Below are 26,668 nucleotides of genomic sequence, written 5' to 3'. Positions count from 1 at the left end.
TTTTGTTTTCAATAAATGTTCATTGAACCGTGAAACAATTAATATTGTTGAAGATACTCTTCCCAAAAATAACTGTCATCATATTCTATCATTTTTATTGATAGAAATGTGTAAAAAATCTAATTATAGCAAATTTGGACTTGTGTTCATTCAACCGTGAAATTTAGCCAGAAAAGTTGTATCGTCTTTAAGAAAGTACCTTTTACAAGCCTTCTGACTATTTTTCATGATGAGAATGTGGAATTAGTTCCAATAAAAATGGAATCAAAGTCATGATATTTGGCTTGTGACTTTTGAAAAGTGACATTTTTGCCTTCTGACGGTGCTCACTGAAGCATGACGTAAAATACGTCCATAACATTTACTCAGAGGGTAGCCTATAAAATTACCTACACGCTTATGTAAAAATATATTAAAAACTCGCATTGGTTCGGAAATTATAGATGTTTGTTTAAGGGGGGACTTACTTTTTTTGTTGTGTATAGATAAAAAATGAAATACTGTATAATTCAAACAATAAAAAACAAAAGAAATAGTGAGCGATGGACATCACCGACTGACTCACCTAGTTGTGCAAATCACTGTTTTGTAAAAAAAAATAAGCGAAACTTTAAAATGTCATAACTTTCTTATTTTACATCCGATTTTGATGAAATTTTCAGCACTATGCTAGTTAGATTTTCCTCTATTTATTAAAGTCAGCATTTTCCTGGGATGGACTTGACCTTTAAATAAATAAAGGGGAGCAATGAATGCAACCGGTTCCTAAATCATATTTCGAAGTTAACACGTCCCCCAACCCTTCAACTACAATGAGACCGACCGAATTCTTTATTGAAATATCCCTTTTACTATTCGGAACATGATTACATAATATTCAAGAAAGCAGCATCGAACTTGCTAGTTATTTGCTTAACCACATTGATAGAAAGGGGCAAGAAAATCGATTTCAAACAAAAAAGAAAGTCTCACAACTTGGTGCGTCAGTGTCCGCCATATTGTCGAAGGTATGGTTACAACCAAAACAAGTCTCTGCGAACCATTCCTACTATATATTTTCATACAAGGAGAGGAAATCAGAATGATATTTGAATATGGATACAACTATGACTAGAGTAAACTACAGGTGCTAGGAATATAGAGTTGCTTGAAATGCTTGGTTGGGTGCGTCTTGCATGAAATGATGGACTATAGCAACGATCAATATCCGTAAGTTCTCTTACACCCTGTCAGCAAAGAAAGTAACTAACAATATCAAATGACAACTGAATTTCGTTAATTATTAAATAAGTTGTACGCGAAACAACAGTGAACAATGTAATTCGCTCTCAGTAACCCATCATTTGTTGTAGTAGTATAGTAGTAATACTATAGTAGTAGACTAGTAGTAGAAATTGCACATGGAAAACATAGCCTTTCGTCCACTAATAATGTTGGTAAGTAGCGAAGTCGGTACGTTTCAGGAGATTCCAATGGGTCAGATCAAACTGATCTAAACTAATAATCAAAAATAAATTTCGTTTGGGCTTGTCCGGGAATCGAACCCGGGACCTCTCGCACCCAAAGCGAGAATCATGCCACTAGACCAACAAGCCTCAACTGTTTGTGTTATTTTCATTATTATTATTTTCCTTTTCATTACTACGTTGTAATGGTGTTACAGTTGAAGTTAAAAGAACGAAACTTCAAGAATCTTTTACCGCTGCTTGAATGTTTGAAGGGCTGTGCAGCCAATCTCGAAGATGAAAAATAACTTGCCTGCTCTAAAAACAGTATCATAAAGTTGGTCAGAGCGTTTTAGACAAAACGACTTAACAATTTGATTTAAAAAAATGGAGATTATGTCTCTGAGAAAACGATTTTTTAAAAATAAAAAACACAGAATTTGAACACAGACTTTAAGAAAATGGTCTAATGGGGCTTGTCCGGGAGTCGAACCCGGGACCTCTCGCACCCTAAGCGAGAATCATGCCACTAGACCAACAAGCCTCACTTCATTTAAAGTGTTTATCATACGTTTGATTTCAATTCAGGTACGAATATTATGTAGACAACTTTCCCTAGTAACGCTTGACGCTGTAAAAGGGGCAGTACTCTGGAATGTTGCCACTTCAGCTGTATTAAAAATCATTACTCCGAACATGGACCTATAGGTCCATGCTCCGAACTACGGTATATACCACGTTATATACGTCCTGATATTAACCCAAAAGACCAACATTTAGTCTTTTCCTTGATAATAATCCATATGCTCTATATGAGTAGTCTCTTAATATTTTCATAGTTGGCTACATCTATATGTAGAGAGTGTTCGATGTAGAAACACCAAAGGGCAATTTATACTACATGATAAGTGTATGAATGCAAATAAATTGGAAATGGGATCTCAAATCTTCTCAGTCGTTTTGTCTAAAGCGCTTTGTGTGAATAGCTTTGCATTTGTTCAGTAATTATGTTTACATCAATATGATTTCGACCTTTTTGTTCCTTCTCTTTTTTCTTTCCTGTAAATATACACGCATATATGAATAAGTCGACAATATTTTCTTCATCTCCAAGGGGGATCCACACTTTACAAGCTTTGCTTTTCAGTGAACCCCCTCATTTCCATTTATGTTCAATATTATACTGTTTTTTGTTTTACGAAGTAAGAATGCTCGTCTGTAAAATTGTACTTGATTTGTATTACTGTATTAACGGAAATGGAATAAAGAATTGAATTTAATTGAAAAAAATATTCATAAAGATGAAAAAAATCTTTATCGACATTGTACTTCCATTAAAAAGCCGTAGTGATGTAGGCCAACATCCAGTTGAATTTCCGAGAGCGATATTTTTATTCTAAAAATGTTTCTATCGCATGAGAAAAGATTTCTACAAACAACTTAATTTTGATTTTTTTTTTCGAAATCAAAGATAGGTCACGAAGATAAGATACATTTGAAACCAAACAGAACCAGGAGTGGGGACAGCTTGAGAGAACAAAATAAATGCAAGGACTTGTCCGGGAGTCGAACCCGGGACCTCTCGCACCCTAAGCGAGAATCATGCCACTAGACCAACAAGCCTCTGTTGATTATGGTTACTATGTCAGTCTGATTAAGCTCAGGTTCGATTTTTCTAACAAGGCGACGAACGACGTTTTTAACAATAACAATAATACTTAATTGCTTATATAGCGCATATCACTGCCAAATGCGTCCATATGCGCTCAATTAGAAATTATTACCCTTGCTTTAGCACCACAGCCTTTTACAACGCGGTGGCATTTCAAGGAATAAATTCCTGCCAGGTACCTATTTATCTCACCTGGGTGTAGTGCAGCACAACGTGGATAAATTTCTTGCCGCAGGAAATTACACCATGACTGGGATTTGAACCCACGACCCTCTGTTTCAAAGTCAGAAGACTAATCCACTGATGGGCCACAACGCTCCAAAAAGGGCAACGCTTTTAAAAGGGCAGTCCTCGGGGGTGCCACGTTAACATTGTCCAATGAATGATAAGCCACTAATAAAAAAAATCATCACATTACTACTTGAAAAGACACATGTTTATTCATATTTTACTATTTTCAGAGAGTAATTTCATTTCATAAATATATTTCTGAGTCATGATAGTAGGCCAAGGGGTATATGTAATATATGGATAGGTAATATGTATATGTAATACAATTTGGACCCTACACAAATAAGGATTGATCATGTGATGTTATAAAGATAAACAAACTTCCGTTTAGCCTATATAAAAAAAGTAGGTATACAATGAACATCCGAAAGTGACACGTTATAGGCCTATTTTGATTCTACACTCTAAACTGAAATGGCAAATCAACATTTGAAAGGTTGGTGAAGTGACAACCTTTCCTAAATGATGCATTTACCACTTAAATGGTTCAAACCAACATTTAAATTGTGGAATTCAGCTTTATGCAATGTTTGATATAATAATTGGAAAACGTTTTCACTCCTCCAACCTTTAAATCATCGTTGAATAAACATAAGTTTTTAGAGTGTTATGTTAATATCGTATTATATACACCCCACGTTTTCCAAACAACTGATTCATTAATGATTTATTTAAAAAAATAGGACTTCTGTAACCATGATCAAAGATCGAGTGCGGACAGGTTTAGAGAATAAAATGTGTCCGTAGGGCTTGTCCGGGAGTCGAACCCGGGACCTCTCGCACCCTAAGCGAGAATCATGCCACTAGACCAACAAGCCTTGCCTGGTCGGGTAAGGTCAAGTACATACCAGATTTGTTTCTGTTCGAAAAAAGGAGATTCCGCAAGTCGACAACTTCCCATAGCAACGTACGAGCTTTGGTGGGAGGTGCTTAGTGACGATTTGGTGCCACGTCGAAAGGACTTTCCGACTCTCTCATCTCATGAGAGCGCAAAGGGGCAGGCCCATAATGTTTAACTGGACTTTTTAGTTTTGGTAGTCGTTAAAATAACATTAACTTTATATGACTAAGGGGTTATTATTTTCACTATCATGATCATGTAGGCATAGGCCTATTTGTGTTTAGCTTTATTTCTCAGAGCGACAGTTCAGAACTTCAGATTAAATCATTTGGAAATAGTACAAACATAGCCAAGTAGTCCAGGAGTTCGGATTTATTGGTTCATAATTAAATTATCAGACATGACCCTTTTTAATCTTTACTTGACTGTCAAATCCGCTCTAACAGCAAGTTGATTTGCGAAAATCGAGCAAGCGTAACGATAAAATTTTATCGAAATCGAATATAAAATAAGAAAACGACATTTAAACTTTAAAAGTAAAGTGATGTGAAAAAAGGGAATCGACGACACCATACACTCACTATATTTGTAATATGTTTTATGAAAATCCAAATACTCTTATGTTTATTAGTATAATGTATACGATTATTTGATTCCCCGTTGGAATTGAGGAAAATATCAACGCTTATAATACTTTATGATTTTGCAGCCAGCTTTGATGAAATTTTCAAAGCTATGCGAGTCTAATTTTCTAAAAATTTTATGAGAACTTTGAAACCTAGAGTTTAACCAATAATAAATACTACAATTAAAATTGCAAATTCCTCATAATCATCAATAACAATTAAATTGCTAACTTCTGTACGTTCATTAAAGTCATCTTGAATTCGAGACGAGAGGGACCAATATAAATTCAATATCCGACAATTCCATATGGTTAATTTCAATTCGTATTTAATTTATTATTCTTATTTATAAGAAATATGGTGATGCGTAGGAACGTAACTTTTACATTATTTTGTAACTACCATGGTAAAAAAACTCAACAGCCAATTAATTTCAAGAAATCAAACGAATTTGCCATTGGACGGCAATACATCATATGTATAATGGACATTTTTATGCAATGGAACCCAGGGCCCTGAGAACGATTTTTTAACTGGGGATGCTGATGTAAATTTGACAAGCAAAGAAAAAAAAGGGTTTCAATACTAAACGAAGGTTATTTTGGTCTCAAAAAATTTGACATGCAAAAACAAAATAAAAAATAACGGGTTTCATTACAAAATAAAGGTTATTTTGGCTAAATTCCCCATTCTTTAAAAGCTACCAGAATTCCAGGGGGGTGATGCCTGTGGAGAATAATACACGAATCACCCCCAAGTAAAATCTTGGGGAAGCTTGAGACCCCCGATTCCCAGCGCCATGCGGGACCCAGATAAATCGGAGATTAATGAAAATATGTTTGCATTATTATGTTGACAATTTAGATTTCGATTAAATTTATTTATTTTCCGTCAACGAAATACAAACAAACACTACAAAGTCAAATATTAAATCAAACATAAAAGTACAATATTAAACATAATATTCAGTATATAGATCAAATCAGTGACCAGAGTCAATCTGATTAAGCAAAGAAAAAAGGAACAAAGCGGGGGAGGCTCCCATAAATCTATGATTCATAAGACCTATGCCAATAATTCCGGGCAATAATTCAATTGAAATTATATTTAGTGCTACGTATGAATGAAGTTAATCTGTGAATCATATATATTTAGAATTTATGTAAAGTTCACCATATTATCATTTCATTTTCAGGTACAGCAATGAGAAGAAACGCGTGAGTGTTGGCCTAGGGGTGCCTCCCGGTGATGACATGGCTGGAGTGGAAAAGGTATCAAAATTTGGTTGCAATAGCGCAGTAGGGACAGTAGTTTGGTTTAAGATTGTAAGAAATATCAAAATTCATTTTTTGTTGTTCATGCATGTTCATGACATACTACATCATTTTCACAAAGGAGATTCTTGTTACCTCCATGTTTTCACGTAATATTTACGGCATATATGAATTGCATGATTCTTGTAAATACAAAACTTTTGTAATATATACCATACTATTTAAAACCAATCTCCTTGTTACAAAAACACGAAGTACCTAAAGAAGGGTATATTGAAAAGAAAAAACATCGGTTATACAGTACATATGAAATAAAGGTGATCCGAATTAAGACTCACTGTTAATATATATTAAAAAAAATCAATAAATTTAGATTTATCTGGATATGAAAGAGCAGCTCCTTATCTAGCTACGCTCCCTTTAAAATGGTATATACGCCAAACTATAAGGTGATATGCCTGTATAATCTCTGATGAAAGAATAGAGAAATGAATATAATTTTCAACCATGGCAACGTCATGATTATATTACAGAAAAATTGTCAAAAATGAGGGATTGTCTGCCCCCTCCCCCTCCCAGAAAAAAAAGGATCACACGAATGTCTAGGAGTTTATTTAGCCATGAGTGGAATAACAAAATGAACATGTTTATCAGTTTCACGTAAATAATTTTGCAAATTTTTGTTGGGGATGATAATCATAATTCTAGAGAGTGTTTCATGAAACCATGGATAATAGGTCCATGATGAAACGAATAGTCGGAGCCTTCAAAAACACTTTTGTTCAAAGCCAATCAGATGCAAGATTACGGTGGCTGATAACGGTGCTCTCCTTGATCCTCTTACAATGCAGGCGTCACCAAGGGCTGCAATGAACACCCCCTTTCAAGATGTTGAGCCTCCGAAGCGGGTGACCTATGGGAGCATCTTCACTGACTTCGCGGACTCGACCACCGCCCATGGCCTACCGCGTGTCATCAGCGAGGCCAAGTGGTACTGGAAGATCTTCTGGCTGCTGGTCTTTTCCGGTGCTACATATATCTTCTGCAGACAGGCCTGGGATATCCTCACGGACTATCGAGGCAACCCCGTCAACACCAACATCAGGATCCAAACCAGGACCTATGTTAGATTTCCAGCTGTCACGGTCTGTAACATGAACCGGATGCGCAGGTCCAGGCTTGTCGGGACTAGGTTTGAAGGTAGGTCTTTAATCATAATTAATGTTAACGAATAAAATAGATAATGAGCTACTAGTACGACACAGGAATAACAATCCTTTCTTGGGATTTATCTAAATATTTCTGACAATCATTGTCTACAGCCATTGTAGTTTAGCGGAACATCCGATGGAACAGAGGCTAAAGCTTTTTATCTTATGAGTAACCAGTTTAACATTTTATAATTGCACCCAAGATGCTACAAAATTCGTATTTTGTAATGACGGCTGTGAAATTGTTATCATAGACCTTGTCTGAGTTCTTCAATTAAAGTATTAGAATGTTCACATGATTAAAAACACTCCCTGTGTCTGTTCCTTCTGATATATCTTCGTAAGCCTAAGTGCACTTAATCATTTCGCAATTGATCGCCACGCCCGAACACGGAGAGAGCAATTCCAAGCTGCCCTGCGTAGTAAGTCACCATGATGATTGTATTGGCATACGGCACTGGCGCACGGAACTTATTGATCCCTAAAACAAAATCTGAGATGAAAAACAGGATGGCACCAACTGCAGACCAGGTCCAAGTTTCTTGATTACCAGGGAGTGGAGGTCGTGCAAGTGCCCTCCAGCACATTGACATGATCAGGGTCGTGTAGAGGATACCAAGGCCAGTTAGGTTATGCCTTGTAAAGCCGGAACCAAGAACGCTGTATACGCCGCATCCGCAAATTGCGGAAACTGCGAAGAGCTTGGCGTTGAAAGGTCTCAGGCCGAACGCAACGATATAGCTGGCATGGGCCATAGCAAAGTGGAGAAGGCCGAGGATGAAGAAATCGGGGTCGTAGTTATAGACGAGGAAAGCGTCTCCGAAGCCGGATAGGATCAACCCGATTAGAATAGAAACGTCATAATGCGTTTTGGGTTGGTGCGTGGCGTGGCGGATGGTATCAACGACAAGCAAACCGAGACATAAGATTGGGAGGGTTTTGAAGATGATGGCGACCCATGATGGTTCAGGTCGGAAAACGACATAGATAGCCGAAAATATGGTGTAAGTGAGAACACTGCGACCGTAATCTGCCTAAATAAAATAAAAAAGGATAGAGAACAAGGAATATAAGGATAATCAGTTTGACATGACTGTTTAAAGCCCGGTGCAACACTACACAATACATTTTTCAAAGAAATTGTCATAGCATTTGACATGAACTTTCCAACCATAAACCCTTTATGATTAAAATGAGAATAGTGGTATGAATGCCAGCAAAATTTCAGTCTGTTTCGAGCCTCCCTGGAGGAATAAAAGCAAAATATTTTGGTATTAATCATTTTAGAGTCAATGCAAGCACTTCGTATAGTCAGTATTATCTAAAGATAACATTTTGTTCGTGACCATCAATAGTGTAAGAAATACATTTTTGTACTTGTTTGCTACTGCTTTGTGATCGTACACGGAGAAAAGTTCAATAATTGATAAGTATTGGATTTACATATTTAAAAATCAAACTTTTATCACATAAGCGGTTGAAATGCCTTCACTTAAGTACTGCAGGCCTACGAAGTGTAACCCCCCCCAATAAACAATACAGCAAACGTATTATTTCTATTTTGTTTTTCAATCTTCTAAATTTGTGACAAAGATCATATAACCACTTGTGATTTATTTTAGATACAAGTATCTACATCATTAACATGTAGCACCTCGAAATTGAATCTGAGTAAATTGAATAATAAAAACTAACTTACCATAATCGGTGTGAGACTCACGTGTGCGGTCCAAGATTAAAAGAAATCATATGACAATGAATTGCTCCCGGATCAGTTCACAGGTAACCATTCAATGGTATAAACTTTATACGATGATACTAGGCCTACTCGATAAAAATGATAGCAACAGCAAACACAGCCAAGTGGCCCAAAGAGCACATGATTTGCAGACTGAATGTTTACCTATGTTTTTTTCTCACCGCTTCTCACGTTAACACTCCGTACGCCCACTCCCTGAACCTCAACCATGACGGATCTCCTTTCATTGTGGTATCGATTGTATTATTTTAGACAAAAAAAATAAATGTTCAATTCAATTTATATTTTTTCATTTCCGATTTGAAAAGTACAAAATACAAAACGTAATAAAATAAAGTATTCAGAATCAAAGACAAAAAAGACAATAAAATGGGAAAACTGCGTAAGTAATGTCAACAGACCTTGTACAAGCCCAGCTCCCTTAACATTCAAAGCATACTTAATAAAAGATAACACAATAGCCATTATGTATACAATATATCAATAAAAATTACAATTTATAGGAGAGAAAGATCTATCGGCCTACATATTTCAGATAGAGAAACCGCTTCAACTCATTAACAGTGTGTTACATCATAAAACTATTTTCCCATGACTGTTTTCAACCACACGCATTGGCCATGGTATAAAATGGAAAGCAGTCCGTTTCATTTATTCATTTAATAAGTAATTAATCAGTTTAAGGTTAAAACAATAGAATAGATTAACATTATGAAGATACTGTGATAAGTACTTTCACCCGACTGAGCACTGTCGTCAGGGGAGGCGCCACAGAGGGTTTGGAACCACCCCAAGACTTTTCACTTAGCGAAAAAAAAAAGATAGAACAAAATATATAAAAGAGAAATATGCGGAGTGTAATATATTATTCGATTGATCAAAAATTAGTGCAACTGTAGGTCAACCCCCTCCCACAATTAAAATAAAGCTCCTACGTGGCCACGTCACACAAAGTAGGCTGGAAAATCGTTGTGAATTGTAAATATCGCATTAGTGCGTTTTACGTATTAAAATCTCGATCAAGAACTGACAAAGCAATGCCTAACTGTCCTGCGTAGTATGTTGACATAACCAGCATCTGGGAAGAGGGAATTTGCGTGTAGAATCGGTTCATTGCGAGAACAAAATCGGATATGCAGAAGAAAATAGCTCCAACAGGTGCTGCCATTTTAGTCAAACTCCAACGGTTATCGGTTAACCGAGCTCCTGCAAGTGCTCTCCATCCCATGAGCATCAATAGGACCGAGTATAGACCGCCGAGGGACGCCAGATTATGCTTGACAAGTCCTTGATAGACCATGCTGTATCCTAAGCACATTAAGGTGAAGCATATGAGGAGGGTCTTGACGTTGACAGGTCTACATCCGAAGGCTGTGATGTAGGAAAGGTGGGCCAGAGCGAAGAACAGAAGCCCGATGACAAATAAATCGTGGTTGTTGACGTAAACCAAAGCTGCATCGCCGATGCCTGAGAGCACGAGTCCGGCGATGATGGCGATATTATATCTGTATATTAAGTTGCTATGTCGGACGGGGCTCAGGGTGTCGGTGATTACAAACCCACAGAGGCAGGCTATCGGCAGGCATTTAAGAAGGATGGCGATTATCGACGGCGGCGGGGAAGCGACGACATACGCGACGGCGAGGACGAAAAATGGAGCAAGTCTGACACGGACAGTATCCAAGCTCGCCTGTTAAACATCCAAAAGAGAAGGAACATTGTCATAGCTGTCATGCAGAGTAGGGATTATTTTTCAAAGTTCAGATTAATGATAAAAAAAAAAAACACGAACGAATTTAAGTACACAAGATTTAGTGATAAATAGTTGGCATAAAAAATTGAATAACGTTAATAATTAAAAACCAAGGCTACAAAACCTAAGAAAAAATAACACCTACCATTCTGTTGATCAAATCACAACAATCGTAGAGAATGGGGATACTATAATGTCAACTGGTTACTGATAGATCTTGCCAGGGAGTTGGGAGTACCTGATCTTGCTTTAGAAGATTTTTTTTTCTTTCAGGTGGAGCATATGGACATACAACAATGGTCCTTGGGCCGAGGAAGAGCCGCGGTTCCAAAGTTCGGGAAAGATTAATCTGAGTGTATATACGTACAAACATTGTTAATCTGGTGACTCATTATATATTTGTTTTAATCGATTGATTGGATTGAAGGGCCGTATGGTGCAATTAAATTGAATCAATTGATTAATCTTTCAACCTCGCAAAAGGCACATGTCATTCAACAAACTTTGTGTGAAAACAAGATGACAAAAATATATGAAATAAATCGTTATAAATATATATATATATATCAATGGGTACCACAACCTTTTTCCTGCATACGAATGAAACGACCCTCTGACAAATCAAAACATAAATGTCGATGATCACGATAATTTGTGCACATAAACCCGCTCTTTCGATCCGCTTTCATATTGTTGGGTTGTATATGTATTTCCATCGTCATCAAATATTTGTCCGGTGGGTCACTATCCACATGACCTGCAACTCCGCGCCCGTCGTCCAGAAATGGCGATGACAGGGTCTCGTATCAGGCACCAAGCCGTCGACTTATTATGGAAAAGGGGATTGGTTTTTCAGCAACTTAGGGTAGCCTTTTCTTATTCGACATGCCATCTAGATTTGCTTATTCTGGTTATGAAGATCTCTGAGGTTGAAGAACATGATAGAAAATGGCAAGTAAAGTGGGGGAGGGGTGCAGACTGTGGGAGCAATTGGAGATTATCAGTCTACCAAAATTATATGTCATAAATGGGTCAGATAAAAAAAGAGTGGTTTTGATTAAGAAATTAGATTGGAAATTAAAATATGTTTCGGTATTATGTAATACAACAATGACTATAATGATGAAAAAATCCTAATGTGACGAATCTTGACGTATTCAGGTTACTCTACCTTTGTTTGAAGGGATGTGGCATGGAAGTTTTTTTCTACCTCCATGGATGTGGTAACGTGATCGAAATTTGCATGAATATATCGTGTCATATAATGATGTTCAGAGTGTATAGAAGACAAATTAGCAAATTTGAACTAGAAAAGGAGCTTGAAAATACGATTTTAGAATGGTGCATCATTGTTGATGAAATGCCAATCATACATTCAAGTGTTAGCATCGATATAAACGAGAATTAAACGAGGCTTTTCTCTGATCTTTATTGCAATCAATAGTATACGTACAAGCTTTCAGATAACTGTGCAGTGTAGAACCTCCATGGTCTGACAACATGCAGACAACCATTTTGTTCAGGTGTCTTATCATTCTGTTTTTCTTCGGTGTCTCCAGGGCTGGTAGAAATCGACGGAGGCTTCCAGGACGACGGAGACAGCGCCTACTCATGGTGGTTCGATTTCTCTTCCGACTTCTGGAATACTTGGTACTCGTCCGGCTATACCTGGGGAGAATACGGATCCAGTTTCAGCTCCAGCGTTGGCCCTGGGCGGAAGAAGCGGGCCCTGCCCTACGATAACCTCTTCGAGGACTTTGAGATGGTCCCCGACATGGCTGAGGAGGACTTCGACATCGAACCGAACCTCGAGTTCAAGGGCGCACGGCAGCTCATCCACGGGAAACGCGTGGCACGTGCAGGAGGGTCCTCGAGTTGGTGGACCACCAGCAGCAGTTGGGGAGGAGGATTGAGTTCTTCTTTCACATGGGGGACAAGCTCCTCCTGGGGATGGGGTGGCGGTGGCGGTGGTTACTACTCCTCCAGCTCCTACTGGAATTACTGGTTTGATGACTGGGACAGTTGGGGCAGCGACTTGTTCGGCAGTTTCCAGTTTGAGTTTGATGATTACTATGATTGGGCCGATTTGGTGCAGGGCGAGAGTGATTGGCAGGGGTTCTATGATAACTCCAGAAGTGAGGATTTCAGTGACATCATAGATGTAGCCAACCCGACCAAAGATGAACTGGAAGAACTTGGTCATCAGCCCGAGGATTTCATTCTCCAGTGTACTTTCGATAAGAGGAATTGTAATTACACGTGAGTCCATTTTGTTATTTCTATTTTTTCGTCATAATTATTAATTAGAAAGTTAAGTAACGAATAGTTAATTAATTCATTTAATTAATTGATTAGTTCATTAATTAATTTTCATCTATTCATTCATTCATGTATACACTCACTCACTCACTCATTCAGCAATTCATTCATACATTCTTTCATTCATTCTTTCATTTCCCCTTCCTTCCTTCCTTGAGTTCCTTCCTTTCTTTTTTTCTCTTTCCTTCCCACTATCTTTTTTCTTCTTTCATGCATTTGTTTATTTGATAATTTATTTTTAAATGCTCTTGGTTTTTTGTAAACTTTCAATAATTCTGCTTAATGCCTTTATATCGACAGAGAATTTTAAGCTATTACGGTCCAGTCATTTCAAGAAAACCGACTCCAAACTGACATATGATGATGTCGATCGAAATAATTGTAATAGATTTGACCGGCTTGTATCATCACATTGGGTTGTCGCGTCGGGTCGGGCAATCGTGCGTATAAGCCAGTTCGTAGTTCCTTTCTGCGCATGATCAGAGGAAGGTTATTTGTACTAAAGTGACATGGTGGTTTAAAATCTAATGAGATAAGCACTAACTTTGATGTCTTGATTATTCATATATTCTTTTGAATTGTGTTTTTCATTTACATCCAAAAAACAACAATGCGTCCACGAACGACTGATATTTCACAGTTTGCCAAGTACATTGTGCAACATGCTATGATATCCATTCAAAATAGAAATGCAACAAATACCTTCATAAAGTGTTCTTTGGTGCGCTATTCTAGTCCCCTGGTCTATTCAATTTCTTCATCCTGCTATATAAGGCATGCTTACGTGATATCTTGCTTTGAAATCTGCCTATCATAATGAAATAAATGAAAGGTCATTTGACCAAAATTTTCCATGAAGTAACTACGAACTGGTCTATACCCGACGATTCGAGAAATTTTCACGAAACATCGGGTAAACTGAACCCGGGCAACTCTTCGTGAATTTAGGGTGCTCTATTCTTAGATGGTCGGGTAAATTGGATCCGACGTGGCCCTTCTCTGAAATGGTCGGGTAAAACGCATGGACCCGACCTTTTGGGAAGTTTGGGGGCCCTTTTCTTGAATGGTCGGGTTTCGTGATTGCATGGCCCGACGCGACAACACAATGTGATGACACAATCCATTTGATCGATGTGTAGGAGATTTCGTTGGTGTAACTTGAAAGTATGAATAACTGCGCTTTGATTGGCTGAGATAAAATTCCTTATAAAGTTCAACCATTTTATTGCTATCATTCTCCTCCTCCACCTCCTTCTTCTTCTTCTTCGTCTTCTTCTTCTCCTCCTGCTTCTTCTTTTCTTCTTTTCTTCTTCTTCTTCTTCTTCAAAGGGGTAGCAGTATCTATATTGTGAATTATCATCATAAACTTCATACACTATTTTCAGATTTGTTGTTTTTATTGCGATTTATTTTCCGTACCTACAGCGACTTCGAAATGTTCCAAAACAGAGTGTACGGAAACTGTTTCACCTACAATCACGGCAGAGACAATACAACAATCATTGAGACCACCAAATCAGGATCTGCATATGGTAAATAGGGAAGGGAAAGGATGGCAGAGAGAATGAGGAATGAGAGAGAGGGAGGGAGGGGGAAGGGAAGGAGGGAAGGAGGGAGGGAGGGGAAAGGAGGGGGAAGGGAGGGAGGGGGAGGGGGAGGGAGGGAGGGAGGGAGGGAGGGAGGGAGGGAGGGAGGGAGGGAGGGAGGGAGGGAGGGAGGGAGGGAGGGAGGGAGGGAGGGAGGGAGGGAGGGAGGGAGGGAGGGAGGGAGGGAGGGAGGGAGGGAGGGAGGGAGGGAGGGAGGGAGGGAGGGGAGGGAGGGATCGATCGAGGGAGGGAGGCAGGAACGGCCGGAGGGTGAGGGGGAAAGAGAGGAGGCATGGTGGGGAGGGATGAAGACTATTAAGTTTTTAGGGAACAGATACAAGGACAAAAAAAGAAGGTGAGAGAAAAGAGGTAAATCATAAATGGGAATTCGTAAATGAAATAATGAGCATGAATGAATGTTAATGCACGTGTGGCTATATGAAATATCTATATGCGTAACAATTTGGATGACTTATGATATTGCAGTGCATTGTGGATAATTAGGCACGATGAATTATGAATATTATTATTCATTAAAGGAAAATGAAACCTTTTGGAACAAGATAGCTTGTGTGAAAACAGAAAAATAAAAAAAAAACAGATCAACGAAAGTTTGAGAAAAATCTAATGAATAATAAGAAAGTTGTGAGTATTTGAAGTTTAAATCATTATTGTAATGTAGATCCTCCAATTGGCAATGCAACAAGGATGTATGATGTCACATGTGAACAACTGTCTCATTACTTATGAAGATATTTCACTTAAAATGCCTCTTTTATCACATCTATCAGTAGATCATGAATTCTTCTATAGGAGGGCTTGTAAATACAGATTTAAAGGAATATATCATAGATAAAGAGTTTGTATTACCATAAGAAAGAGCAAAAAGAGACAGTTTGGGGTATTTAATAGTCCATCAAAGGGAAAGTTGTTCACATGTGACATCACACATATTTGTCGCATTGCCAATTAGAGGATCTCCATAGCATTAGTGATCGCAATATTCAAATGTTGATAACTTTCTCATGATTTGTCCGATTTTTCTAAAAATTTCTTTAATCTTATCTTTTTATTTTTCTATTTCCACACAAGCCCACTTGTTCCAAGGGTTTCTTTCCCCTTTAACCATGTCCATCTTTTGTCATTGAATAACTGAAAATTCAATGACAAAAGGTAAATTTCATATATATTACTTTTATACTTCATAAAGAATTGCGAATAAATTAAATAAATTATGAATATTAACGAATGGACAAACATCTCAACTCCATTTCCGAAATAGAGGCACATTAAATGCTTGAATAGGATAAAGTCATGTACTCATCCGTCATTATTTTGTGAAGGAATGTATCTATTTTTTAGTTATGACCGATAGAAATATTTTTCTTATGTCTGCAGGTCTTCACTTGACTCTTTTTATCGAGCAGCCGGAGTATGTTGGTATCTTTTCACAGGAATCAGGGGTGAGGGTAGCTATCCATGACCCTGCCGTATTCCCTCTACCAGAAGACGATGGTATCACTGCTCCTACAGGGAGAGCTACATCCATTGGTATCCGCCAGGTGGGTACCCTTTTTTTTTTGGGGGGGGGGGGTAGCACAGAAGAGAATTTGTAATCGTGATTTTTAAAGTGTAATGAGGGAGATTCGAAGATAAAATATGTTTCATGAATTCGTCATCATAAGTATTAAGGCTATCAGGTGCGATGATATGGTCCATGGGGAGTGGGGGGGGGGGGGGGAGGAGATTACCTCAGTGCCGCGTATTTTCTCTCCAATGAAAAAGGGTATGAAAAATTTTACGGTCAAACCCTTTCTTTTCATGCTTTTCAAAGATTTAAGTTCCTTCTTTCCTTATTTTCCGGTCTAAATGTTTAGTGTCCTCTCTTTGCAAGGCTTATAAGCAATATAATTTTATTACCACTACCATCGTCATTATTGCATATCGTATTCTTCATCCTCCTCCTCGTCTACATTATCATCATCACCATCATCATCATCAGCATCAAAATCATCATCATCATCATCATCACCATCATCATCATTATTATCACCATCATCATCATTATCATCATCACCATCATGATGATGATCATGATTACCATCACCATCATCATGATTATCATCATCATCATCATCACCATCATCATCATCATCATCACCATCATCATCATCACCATCATCATCATTATCACCATCATCATCATCATGATTACCATCACCATTATCGTCATCATCATCATCATCACCATCATCATCGTCGTCGTCGTCTTCATATGATCATGATCCTCCTCCTACTCATCATCCACTCCACCACCACCATCATCGCTAACATCATTTTCCTCCCTCCCTTTCCTGCATCCCCGTAGAATCTCATCAGCAGACAAGGAGGAAAGTACGGTAACTGCACCGAGGATGGAGCCGAGACCCCTTACCAACCCGCGAGCGGCTACTCCTACTCCACCCTCGCGTGCAAGCGACAATGTCTCTTGGATGAGATGTACGACAGGTGCGGCTGCGTCAATGACATCGTCGAAGACGATATCGTTCAGTGCAGTTTCTTCAATTCCACCCAACGTAAGTTGAAAGAACATCTCAACTATAGTCTCACAGGGACTTGATACCGTTAAAGTCCGAAGTCGAGTGAGCGAGGCGAGTCAGATTACTGAGGAGATCTGACAATATTCAACTCCTTTCGCTCGCCAGAGTTTGTCCACCTGGCTACCGACGACGGACTTCCGTTTTTTATTATCTTCATTTTTTAATTTGTTTTTCATCTATTTTTATCTATTTTCATTATTATTATTATTAATTTTTATTCTTAATTTCTTTATCTATTATTTTTATTCATTTATTTATTTTGGGGTGAAGGGGGGGGGGGGGGACTGGACTTTGTCTTTACACAGAGAATGTGCCTTTGACAACATCGACAATGACTCTACAATTTTGAGGGGCTGTATGATATGATCATTGAACGATTTCCTAAAGTTTACAAGCGAGTCAAGCGACCGAGTCAAAGTTACCATATTATTTGCTCCCTAATTTGCACTCTTTTTATGAAAATGGCACTCTACAAAAATTTGAGTCAAAATTTACCCAAAATTTGGTAGAAAGGGAACATGCATGTTTGCTTTGCAATTTTTCTCCCATATTGGGCAAATTGCATGTTTTAAGGGTAAATTTCAGCGCAACAGTAACATGCATGTTCCTATTTTACCAAATATTGGGTAAACTTGTTTTAGAGTGTGTATAGGACACAAAATAACGTTTGATAAGTCTGATAATTAATACCAACTGGAAACTATAGGGTTTCTTTTTTAAGGAAATCATAATTTTTTTCATTCATGTGACAGTCAAACATGAAATTTATATCTCTGATATGCAAACTACAATTTGTATAAAATGATTGATTCTTATTTGATTTTCTTGTTGGTTATTTTGTCTGTTTACAGAGCGTTGTCGTCAACTGATACAATCTTTGAATGATGAGGGAAAGTTGGATTGTTACTGTCCCAATGCCTGCATGTAAGTCATCATTTCCACTACATAATGTTTAATCTCAACTTTATATAAATTATGTAGTATGAATATAGTTTTGTTTTTGTTTCACTACATGGCCTTCATTTTTATTCATGTATCCAAGTATATACTCTCTAATTTCTTCTGATTGGAAATAAATCTTTCAGATTTTTATTGGGGATGAAACAAAGTGTCAAAGACGTTTGTTTACACTGTATTTTTTTATGTTTACTATGCTCTTTCTTCATGCATTAATGGTGACGAAAACCAGCCTTGTCAAATGAGCTGATATAATAAATTGAACTTGGCATACGAGGAAACAAACAAGATATGATATCGTCTCTGCTAAAGTGTCACATTCATTCCATTGGATTTTTTATTTCATCACATTCGTATTCATTGATATACCCCCTTCAACTTTTATCCCTTTGGTGATTGACATTGACTCATTGAGTTTCCGTTTGCTGAGTCTATTTTCATGTTGCTTTATTTACACAGGGAAATGAACTACCTTACCTCAACGTCTACGTCACTCTGGCCATCTGAAAGATACGAGGTGTGGAATCATTGATTTATATACTTTTATCCATCTTTATATATATATATATATATATATATATATATAAATATATATATATATATATATCACCTTTTGTGATTATTTTATATATATATATATATATATATATATATATATATGCACAGTAAAAATGCTGTTTATTTTTTTTTATACAACGTTGTTTACTATATGAACCTTACAATAGTTACAAACGGTTTCAACAAGTGTTTAGAATCTCAACCAACAAACTTTGATCATTAATATTGAATTCATAATAAATCAAGCATGGTAGCATGGTTGTTTAAACTGTCAATACAACTACTGTAAGGTTCATTTTAAACAGCGTTTTTACTCGATCTCTCTCCCTCTCTCTCTCTATATATATGTATTTGCTTAATTATTTTTTTTACTTGCAGATAAGTTAATTGAATTTGTCGACAATGCTCTGACTTTAGGAATGCATTTTTCATAGCTGAGAAAACGATTCTGTGTTTCCTAAAAATCTGAATGAATTGTTATTGCTGATTTCATCATAGGAATTGATTTAGAGTGCAATGTATATCTACACCTCGAGGGGTGGTTTCAAAATTGAGTGCCCCTATCACAACCACTCTGTCATTCGATCAATTAAAGTTGAAATAGAATTTTGTTGTTGACATTTTCGTTTTGTTGTGTTTATCCTCTTCTTAGCAACATCTTTACACGAGGGTAGCCGAGAAGAATGATATTGCGGCTCGTATTCTCCAGAATGTAGAATCTACAAGGTAAATTAATTCATCTGAGAAGTTAAATCAAATTAAATTAAATTAAATCAACTCCACCGAGTAAACGAATGGATCATGAATACTGAAATCCATGTTTTGTATTTTAACTTGAACCACCAGATATGGACAGAAATGCCAAAAGAATATACAAACTTTACTTTGAAACATTAAATTTTAATCAAGGAAAGAGTCCCTGGTACTCCCAGGTTAAAAATAAAGACAATATCGTGTTATTAGGAGAATTTGATTGTCAATACATATTGTGCTATATCCATCCACTATTTTTTAACCATTCATGATAGAGATTTTGAAATTTAAGTGTGATCAATATTCTTCAAAGATTAATGTAATGTTCATTTTTTTCAGAGGAAATTTTTAGTATTATAAAAGAAAATTTGCGCCCCAACAACAATGTTTTCTGACATTCTACTCATCTCTTTTCACCACTTTGAATACAGGAAAAACCTAGCCCGTGTCCGAATCTACTTTGAAGAGTTGAATTTCCAGTCAATAGAAGAGATTCCCGCATACACGGTATTGATTCATAATAGTTTCATTTTTTTATTTTGTACACAATTCATGCATGAGGACTTCCTTACTGAAAGTTAAACTCTGAAAAAGAAACAAAATGAAAGCAGTGAAGGTTTGATAAAAAAAATTATAATAGAAAGACTTATTGAAGTTATATATGATGAATGAGAACATTTATTGTCTGTCTCAATGACCGATCGAGTTTGCTCGATTACCCCATCAAAGTCTTAATATTCCGGTTTCATTCTTTTGTTCCTCCTATCAGCATACCACAGATAGGTCCTCGTTTTCTATTAGAGACTGATTGTCCTTCTACAAATGCACTAAATGTAGATATATATAAAGCGCCACTCAAAATGAGGAAAAATACATTTCCTCTCCAATCTATCATTACTTATTTTGAATAGCGCCATCCTCATGTTAAATAATCTCATGTGGATAGAGATTTATTGTAAGAGAAAACACATTTGTTCAAGAGGAAGAGTGGTTCATAATAGCAAGGAGCTCCTTGATAATAGATGACTCCCACTCCCTCCCGAATAAGATTTTTTTTAATGCTCGAAATTTACGCCAGAGGTTGATTGATTTGTTAGTTTATTGACTGATTTGTTGATTAATTAATTGATTGGTTGGTAAACTGACAGATTCAATTGGTTGGTTGATTGCTTGATTTTAATATTTTATTGGTTGATTGATTGTTTGATTGATTGATTGATTGCTTGCTTTCTAGGTTGGTTGATTTTTTTTGTTTTGTAATAATATTTATTAATCATTCAGTTCAAAGTAATGGTACATTGTAAAATATTACAAATCAATATTAACAAAACACTGTTCACAAATTGATTGATTGATTGATCGATTAATTGATTGGCTGATTGATTGGTTGGTTGATTGGTTGATTGCTTGGTTGGTTGATTGATTGATGGTTGGTTGATTGATTTATTGATTGATGGTTGGTTGATTGCTTGGTTGATTGATTGGTAGATTAATTGATTGATTGATTGATTGATTAATTGATTGGTTGGTTGGTTGATTGATTGGTTGATTGGTTAATTGATTGGTTGGTTGGTTGATTGCTTGGTTGATTGATTGATTGGTTGGTTGATTGATTTATTGATTGATGGTTGGTTGATTGCTTGGTTGATTGATTGGTTGATTAATTGATTGATTGATTGGTTGATTAATTGATTGGTTGGTTGATTGATTGATTATTGCTTGATGACTTTGTTGCTTGATTGGTTTCTTGAATTACTTATTGATTGACTACTGATTGCCTGGTTGAATAATTGATTGATTGATTAATATGCTGATAGATTGGTTGATTTAATCATTCACTGATAGACCGACTGGCTGATTGATCTATTGAATTCTAGTCTTTGCCTCGCTAGGAGAAGTTTGTTGAATATCGAAAATTGTAAAATGAAAGTATCATACTTTTGTTTTAAACCAAAACCGTTGCATATTTTTCTCCTCTTCTTATATCAGTTTGGATCATTCCTTGGTGCTGTTGGTGGTCTCCTCGGTCTCTACATCGGTTTCTCTGTCGTCACCATCTCCGAGATCATCCTCCTTTTACTCTTCCTCATCAAACATACTTTCTGTGGGGCCTTCTGTAGCAATAAGGTTCAACCCGTTAACACATGAGCGTCGGAGACTTTGACCTACCACACATGCATGTGGTCACACTGTCGTACTACTATTATGATGATAGCATATATTTCAAAATCAGATTCGTATCATGCATGGGGGGTGAACGTGCAAATCAAAATCAAAATTTATAGTCAATTCGGTATTTTTACATGATTACTGACAAATCGAGGGGGCTCCCCCCGTTCTGCTACCCATGATACACATGTGAAAATGAATATTAAAACATTTCTATTAATCGGCAAAGAGCTGCACAGGTTCTTGGGACAGCAAATGAACATAACTTATCACCTTATCGTTTGCTTGAGGGAGTAAGAAAAAATTACCTATAATTGAGTGTGTATTATAATTGAATGTGAATATGGAGAGTAGATCAGATAAGTATCTCGCCGGGGTCTACAGCATTGAGGTATATTCAAAATTGAAGTCATTTACATTTGAGGTTTTGTGTTTTATAGGATTATGTCCTTTTATTTTGTGCTTGCCTGAGAACGCAATACCTGCCATTTGGAATATGATAAAATCCTACCGGGTACATCAATGTTTGGCATGTTAGGGGCGATTTATTAAAATGCTGAAATCGATTAGAGACGAAATGAAAAATCAAGGTTCGGATCAATCCTTAGCGCAATGGTAAATTCATTTTAATTCAATTCAATTTATTTGGCAAATAATACAATAAAAATACAAAGAAAATACAGATACATGTACATATAAATGAACCAGGACCTCTTAAAACAGCCTGTGCTTGAGGCCCTAAAAGTATGATTATGAAATGCAATAAAATACGAAAAAGGACATCAATGATAAATAAACAATTAAGCATCACAAGCTAAATGCCTAAACACTAAATTTTTTTTTTGTTTTGAATAATATTTTATTTTCTTCCTCTTTCAAATCAAGTTTACAATCACAATTCATAGATTCTTTGCATGTATACAATGTACAATCAATAAACAATCAAACAAATAAATATATCAATATCAATGAGATTACAAATATTTTGAAATGATTACAAATTACAAATAAAATTAAAACTGCCAAGTTTTTCTTCTATAACATTGTGAAAGCAGAGAAAAAAAAAAAAACCCATCTCAATCGACAAAAAAAAAAATACTTTGCAAAAGATGACTTTTTCCCTGAATAGAAAATAAATCTCTTTTGAACATATTAATTGTACAAGAAATAGATAAAAAAAAAAGGGATAAAATATTTCAAAGGTTAATTAGAGGAAGATTATTATCCTAAAAAAAACGTCACTACACACTCACCTTACCCCCATATCCCCTCCTCCCCCCTCATCTCTCTCCCCAGACACTCACACAAGCTCACTTCAAACGCACAACCACCCACAGCTCCCCCCCCCCCCCCTCTTCCCCATCACAGAACTCACACATCCATCTACACACGTACACCCACACACGATGCATCCTGCTCTGGTGTAACTATTTGTATTTGAACAAATAAACAAAACAAAACAGAAACAAAATGAAGCAACCAATACATCCATTAGTATTAAGAAAGGTGTGCATTGATTTGTTCCCATTTTCTTAAGTGCATCCCCAGCTTCCCCTTTTTAAACGCTATTTGATATTCCGTATCTCTATACTCTTTAACCAAATGTGCCACTTTCTGTACGGTTGGCAATATTCCCTGTTTTCTTGAACTAAAAATAATATACTTGATTAAGAATACAATGCAGTTTATTAAAGTTACTCTTGTAGTATTTCCAGATATCCCCATGAAAATTGTTTTCCAATTGTCACTGCCAAGTTCATTCAGTTGAAATATTTTACTCATCTCTTCCCATAATCGCTTAACTTCAGGACAATAAAAAAATAAATGTTGGTAAGACTCAACTTCTTTTTTACAAAAGGAGCACAAATTATCTGTCTCAAAACCAAATTTAAAAAGTTCCCTTTTCGTGTACACAGCCCCTTGTAATTGTTTGTACTGAAATTCTCTGTGTTTATTGCATAGCATTGCACATTTCAGTCTCAGAAATACTTCTTTCAGTTCCCCCATTCCCAAATCATATTCGGATTGCCCATCTGTAACATGAAATACATAATCAATTTGAAAATTTTCAATGAAGTAGTCATATATTCGTCTAGATTTTATATCACATAGTTTCTGAACATGCCCACGTATCATCAATTGAATTTCAAAGTTATCTGTATCCATTTCCATAAAATCACCTTGTATCCACTCTTCTGTTATTACTGAAAATATCTTTTGAATTTTGAGCAAGTTTTCAGATGAAAATGTTTGATTATACCAGTATGAAACTGGTCTTAATTGACCTCCAACTATTATATCCGAGACCTTAACTATACCTTTCTGAAATAATTCAATATCAAAAAAGGTCTTATTATTGAGGCATATACGCTTGTTATTAAAAATAATGGGATTACTTTTCCCTCCAAAATGTCTACACTTATCCAATTCGTGCCATGCCTTCAGCATATTTATGTAAAATAATGGTATACCTTTCAAATTCATTCTAATAGTATCATAATCACACAAAAATATGATTCGACCGCCTAAGGAGCTAAAAAAATATTCGAAGGTTGCTTTCCAACCCGAACTTTTCCCTCCATCTAGTAAACGTTTAATCCACATTATTCGTTGGGTCTTAACAAATACCTCAAAATTTGGAGCTCTCAGTCCTCCAACAGAATAGTCTTGATATAGAACCTTGCGTTTTATTCTATCTCTTCCTCCCCAAATAAAATTGAAAGAAATTTTTTCTATTTCCTTAAAAACGTCTTTTGGGACTGTCATGAGGGAAGAAACATAATTTAATTTTGAAAAAGCATACATTTTCAAAAGTTTTATTTTACCATACATTGTAAGATCTCTTTGTTTCCACCAACCAATAAGTCTTTTAATTTTACTCAAGATTTCCTTATAGTTCAAATCATCTTTGACTTTACAATCTCGTGCGAAATATACCCCTAAGATTTTAATATGTTGTAACCAATGTCCAAGAAGTGGTAAACCAGGTCTATCTCTTTCTTCTCCCAACCATAAAAAGTTTGTTTTATCCATATTAATCTTCAATCCACTTAAATTTTCAAAATCTGAGAATATTTTCTTTACTCTATGGATCGAATTCATATCTTTTAAAAACAAAGTAATGTCATCTGCATACAGCACTTGTTTTATTTCCCGTTTCCCAAATTCTATCCCTTTAATATTAACATCTCTCCTAATATAATGAGCTAATAATTCAATCGCTATAATAAATAAATATGGAGAGAGTGGATCCCCCTGCCTTACTCCTCTATTAACTTCAAAATATCCCGTAGAATGCCCCCCGTTCAACACGCAACTACTAACATTATTATAAAGAATTTTGACCCAAGAACACAGATTTTTCCCAAACCCAAAATGTTCCAAAGTTTTGAATAAAAGTTTATGAGAGATACAATCGAATGCCTTTTCAAAATCCACTGCAATTAAAAAACCTAAGGGTTGATACAAAGACTGAAAAAACATATCATCAATTAACCGAACTGCTTCCCCAATATTACGATCTTTGACATAACCCACTTGATCACAATGAATAATATCTCCTAAGACCTCTTTCACCCTTGTCGCTAATACTTTTGACAAAATTTTATAATCTACATTCAAAAGAGTTATCGGCCTGTAGTTTTTCATGTGCAAAGGATTTTTGCCTTCTTTTTCAATTAGAGTAATTACCCCCTGTCTCTGAGAATTTGACAACATTTTAACTTTAAAACTCTCATTGAAAGCTTCAACTATGATTTTTCCTAAAAGTGGCCAAAATGTAAAGTAGAACTCTGCGGTGAAACCATCATTGCCAGGAGATTTATTCCATTTCATTTCCTTTAAAGCCTGAAAACATTCTTCATGTGTTATTGGATATTCACAAAACTCTATATTTTCTTTACTCAATTTGGGTAAATCATTAAAAAACATATTTTCAATATCATCACTAGTTTCAAGATTTTTACATGCATATAAATTTTTATAAAACTCCCGAATGATTTTTATAATACCTTTGCAATCTCGCACCGTTTCCTGATTTTCATTATAAATCTCCTTAATCGCGCTTCTCCTTTTATTGGATTTAAGTAATTGTTCAAAGAATTGTGAATTTCTTTCTCCTTCTTCAGACCATTGGGCTCTTGAACGGACCTTTAGACCTTGACGAGAATAGTCGAAAAGTTTATCTAGTTCCTCTTTTTTTAATTCAATTTCGTTTTGGATGTCAATATGAAAAGTGATCGTCAAGCGATATTCTAAATCTTTAATTTCTTTTTGTAATTTTTCAATGTGATTTTTTCTGAGTTTTGCTCTTTCACGGGAAAATGCCATTATATATTCTCTTAACTTCATTTTCATAAAATCCCAAAATTTAATTTTGCTTGTTATTTGGTCCCGCCATATTCTTTCTATTTCAGAAATCTTCATCTTTACCCCGTCTACAAAATCTTTATCAGCGCATAAACTGCTGTTAAACTTCCAGTACGATCTCCCATATGCAAAGCTTTCGACTAAATTATCAAACTCTACCTGAACTCCAGCATGGTCAGGAGTGATAGAGGGTAAAATGTCTGAACTTTTCACGTCTTTTTCTAAATTCGAGGATATAAAAATATAATCTAATCTGCTCTGAACAAAAGGATTATTTTGTTTGAAGGTAAATTCTTTTTTGTTAGGGTGCCGCTTCCGCCACACATCAATTAGATTTAGCCTATCAAGAAAATCCACCAATGAATCTTTATATCTATTTTTCGAAATATTACTTCCACCCATGTAATCTAAGTTTCGATTCATAGCAATATTAAAATCTCCTCCAACAATAAGAGAATATTCTTGACTAACAACAGAAGATAAAAT

At 36.2% G+C, this 26,668-nt stretch overlaps 3 protein-coding genes and 4 non-coding genes across 9 annotated transcripts; 1 reads left to right on the top strand and 6 right to left on the bottom strand.

Annotated features, from left to right (window-relative positions):
* The first annotated feature begins 875 nt into the window (after positions 1-875).
* LOC129281999 (degenerin mec-10-like) lies at positions 876-24,522 on the top strand. Of its 3 annotated transcripts, none has more exons than XM_054917931.2 (12): positions 876-1,209; positions 6,071-6,146; positions 7,001-7,349; positions 12,432-13,131; positions 14,617-14,723; positions 16,176-16,339; positions 17,146-17,353; positions 18,229-18,301; positions 18,794-18,851; positions 19,545-19,618; positions 20,077-20,152; positions 21,635-24,522. In XM_054917931.2, exons 1-12 carry the CDS (start codon positions 1,181-1,183, stop codon positions 21,791-21,793), a joined length of 2,073 nt encoding a protein of 690 aa, XP_054773906.2. In that variant the 5' UTR covers positions 876-1,180; the 3' UTR covers positions 21,794-24,522. The 3 variants fall into 3 exon arrangements, 2 of the variants coding, with proteins under 2 accessions (XP_054773906.2, XP_063968852.1); XR_010296426.1 differs by having other exon boundaries at positions 983-1,209; positions 20,077-20,600; positions 21,491-22,469; XM_064112782.1 differs by having other exon boundaries at positions 983-1,436; positions 21,635-23,254.
* On the bottom strand, positions 1,524-1,595 carry TRNAP-UGG (transfer RNA proline (anticodon UGG)). The gene has a single exon. It is a non-coding gene; the product is annotated as a tRNA-Pro (tRNA).
* Positions 1,918-1,989, bottom strand: TRNAP-AGG (transfer RNA proline (anticodon AGG)). The gene has a single exon. It is a non-coding gene; the product is annotated as a tRNA-Pro (tRNA).
* Positions 2,997-3,068, bottom strand: TRNAP-AGG (transfer RNA proline (anticodon AGG)). Its single transcript has one exon. It is a non-coding gene; the product is annotated as a tRNA-Pro (tRNA).
* Positions 4,155-4,226, bottom strand: TRNAP-AGG (transfer RNA proline (anticodon AGG)). The gene has a single exon. It is a non-coding gene; the product is annotated as a tRNA-Pro (tRNA).
* Positions 7,621-9,142, bottom strand: LOC129281202 (lysoplasmalogenase TMEM86A-like). The gene is made up of 2 exons (XM_064112787.1): positions 9,060-9,142; positions 7,621-8,394 (listed from the first exon to the last, which is right to left on the bottom strand). Exons 1-2 carry the CDS (start codon positions 9,060-9,062, stop codon positions 7,717-7,719), a joined length of 681 nt encoding a protein of 226 aa, XP_063968857.1. The 5' UTR covers positions 9,063-9,142; the 3' UTR covers positions 7,621-7,716.
* On the bottom strand, positions 9,382-11,108 carry LOC129281201 (lysoplasmalogenase TMEM86A-like). Its single transcript, XM_054917143.2, has 2 exons — positions 11,018-11,108; positions 9,382-10,809 (listed from the first exon to the last, which is right to left on the bottom strand). The coding sequence occupies exons 1-2, from the start codon at positions 11,018-11,020 to the stop codon at positions 10,120-10,122; spliced, it is 693 nt and encodes a 230-aa protein (XP_054773118.2). The 5' UTR covers positions 11,021-11,108; the 3' UTR covers positions 9,382-10,119.
* Positions 24,523-26,668: the final 2,146 nt, after the last annotated feature.

Source organism: Lytechinus pictus, chromosome 18 (assembly GCF_037042905.1).
Source record: "Lytechinus pictus isolate F3 Inbred chromosome 18, Lp3.0, whole genome shotgun sequence".
Classification (NCBI taxonomy): Eukaryota; Metazoa; Echinodermata; class Echinoidea; order Temnopleuroida; family Toxopneustidae; genus Lytechinus; species Lytechinus pictus.
This window is presented reverse-complemented; position numbering and strand designations above follow the sequence as displayed.

What these genes read in the sequence shown, in the direction of transcription:
- LOC129281999 (XM_054917931.2), top strand. Translation starts at nt 1,181, where the DNA reads ATGATGGACTATAGCAACGATCAATATCC. An exon ending in AAGAGGAATTGTAATTACAC is followed by an intron (nt 13,132 to 14,616) that starts GTGAGTCCATTT and finishes CCGTACCTACAG; the next exon opens with CGACTTCGAAATGTTCCAAA. An exon ending in TTTCTTCAATTCCACCCAAC is followed by an intron (nt 17,354 to 18,228) that starts GTAAGTTGAAAG and finishes GTCTGTTTACAG; the next exon opens with AGCGTTGTCGTCAACTGATA.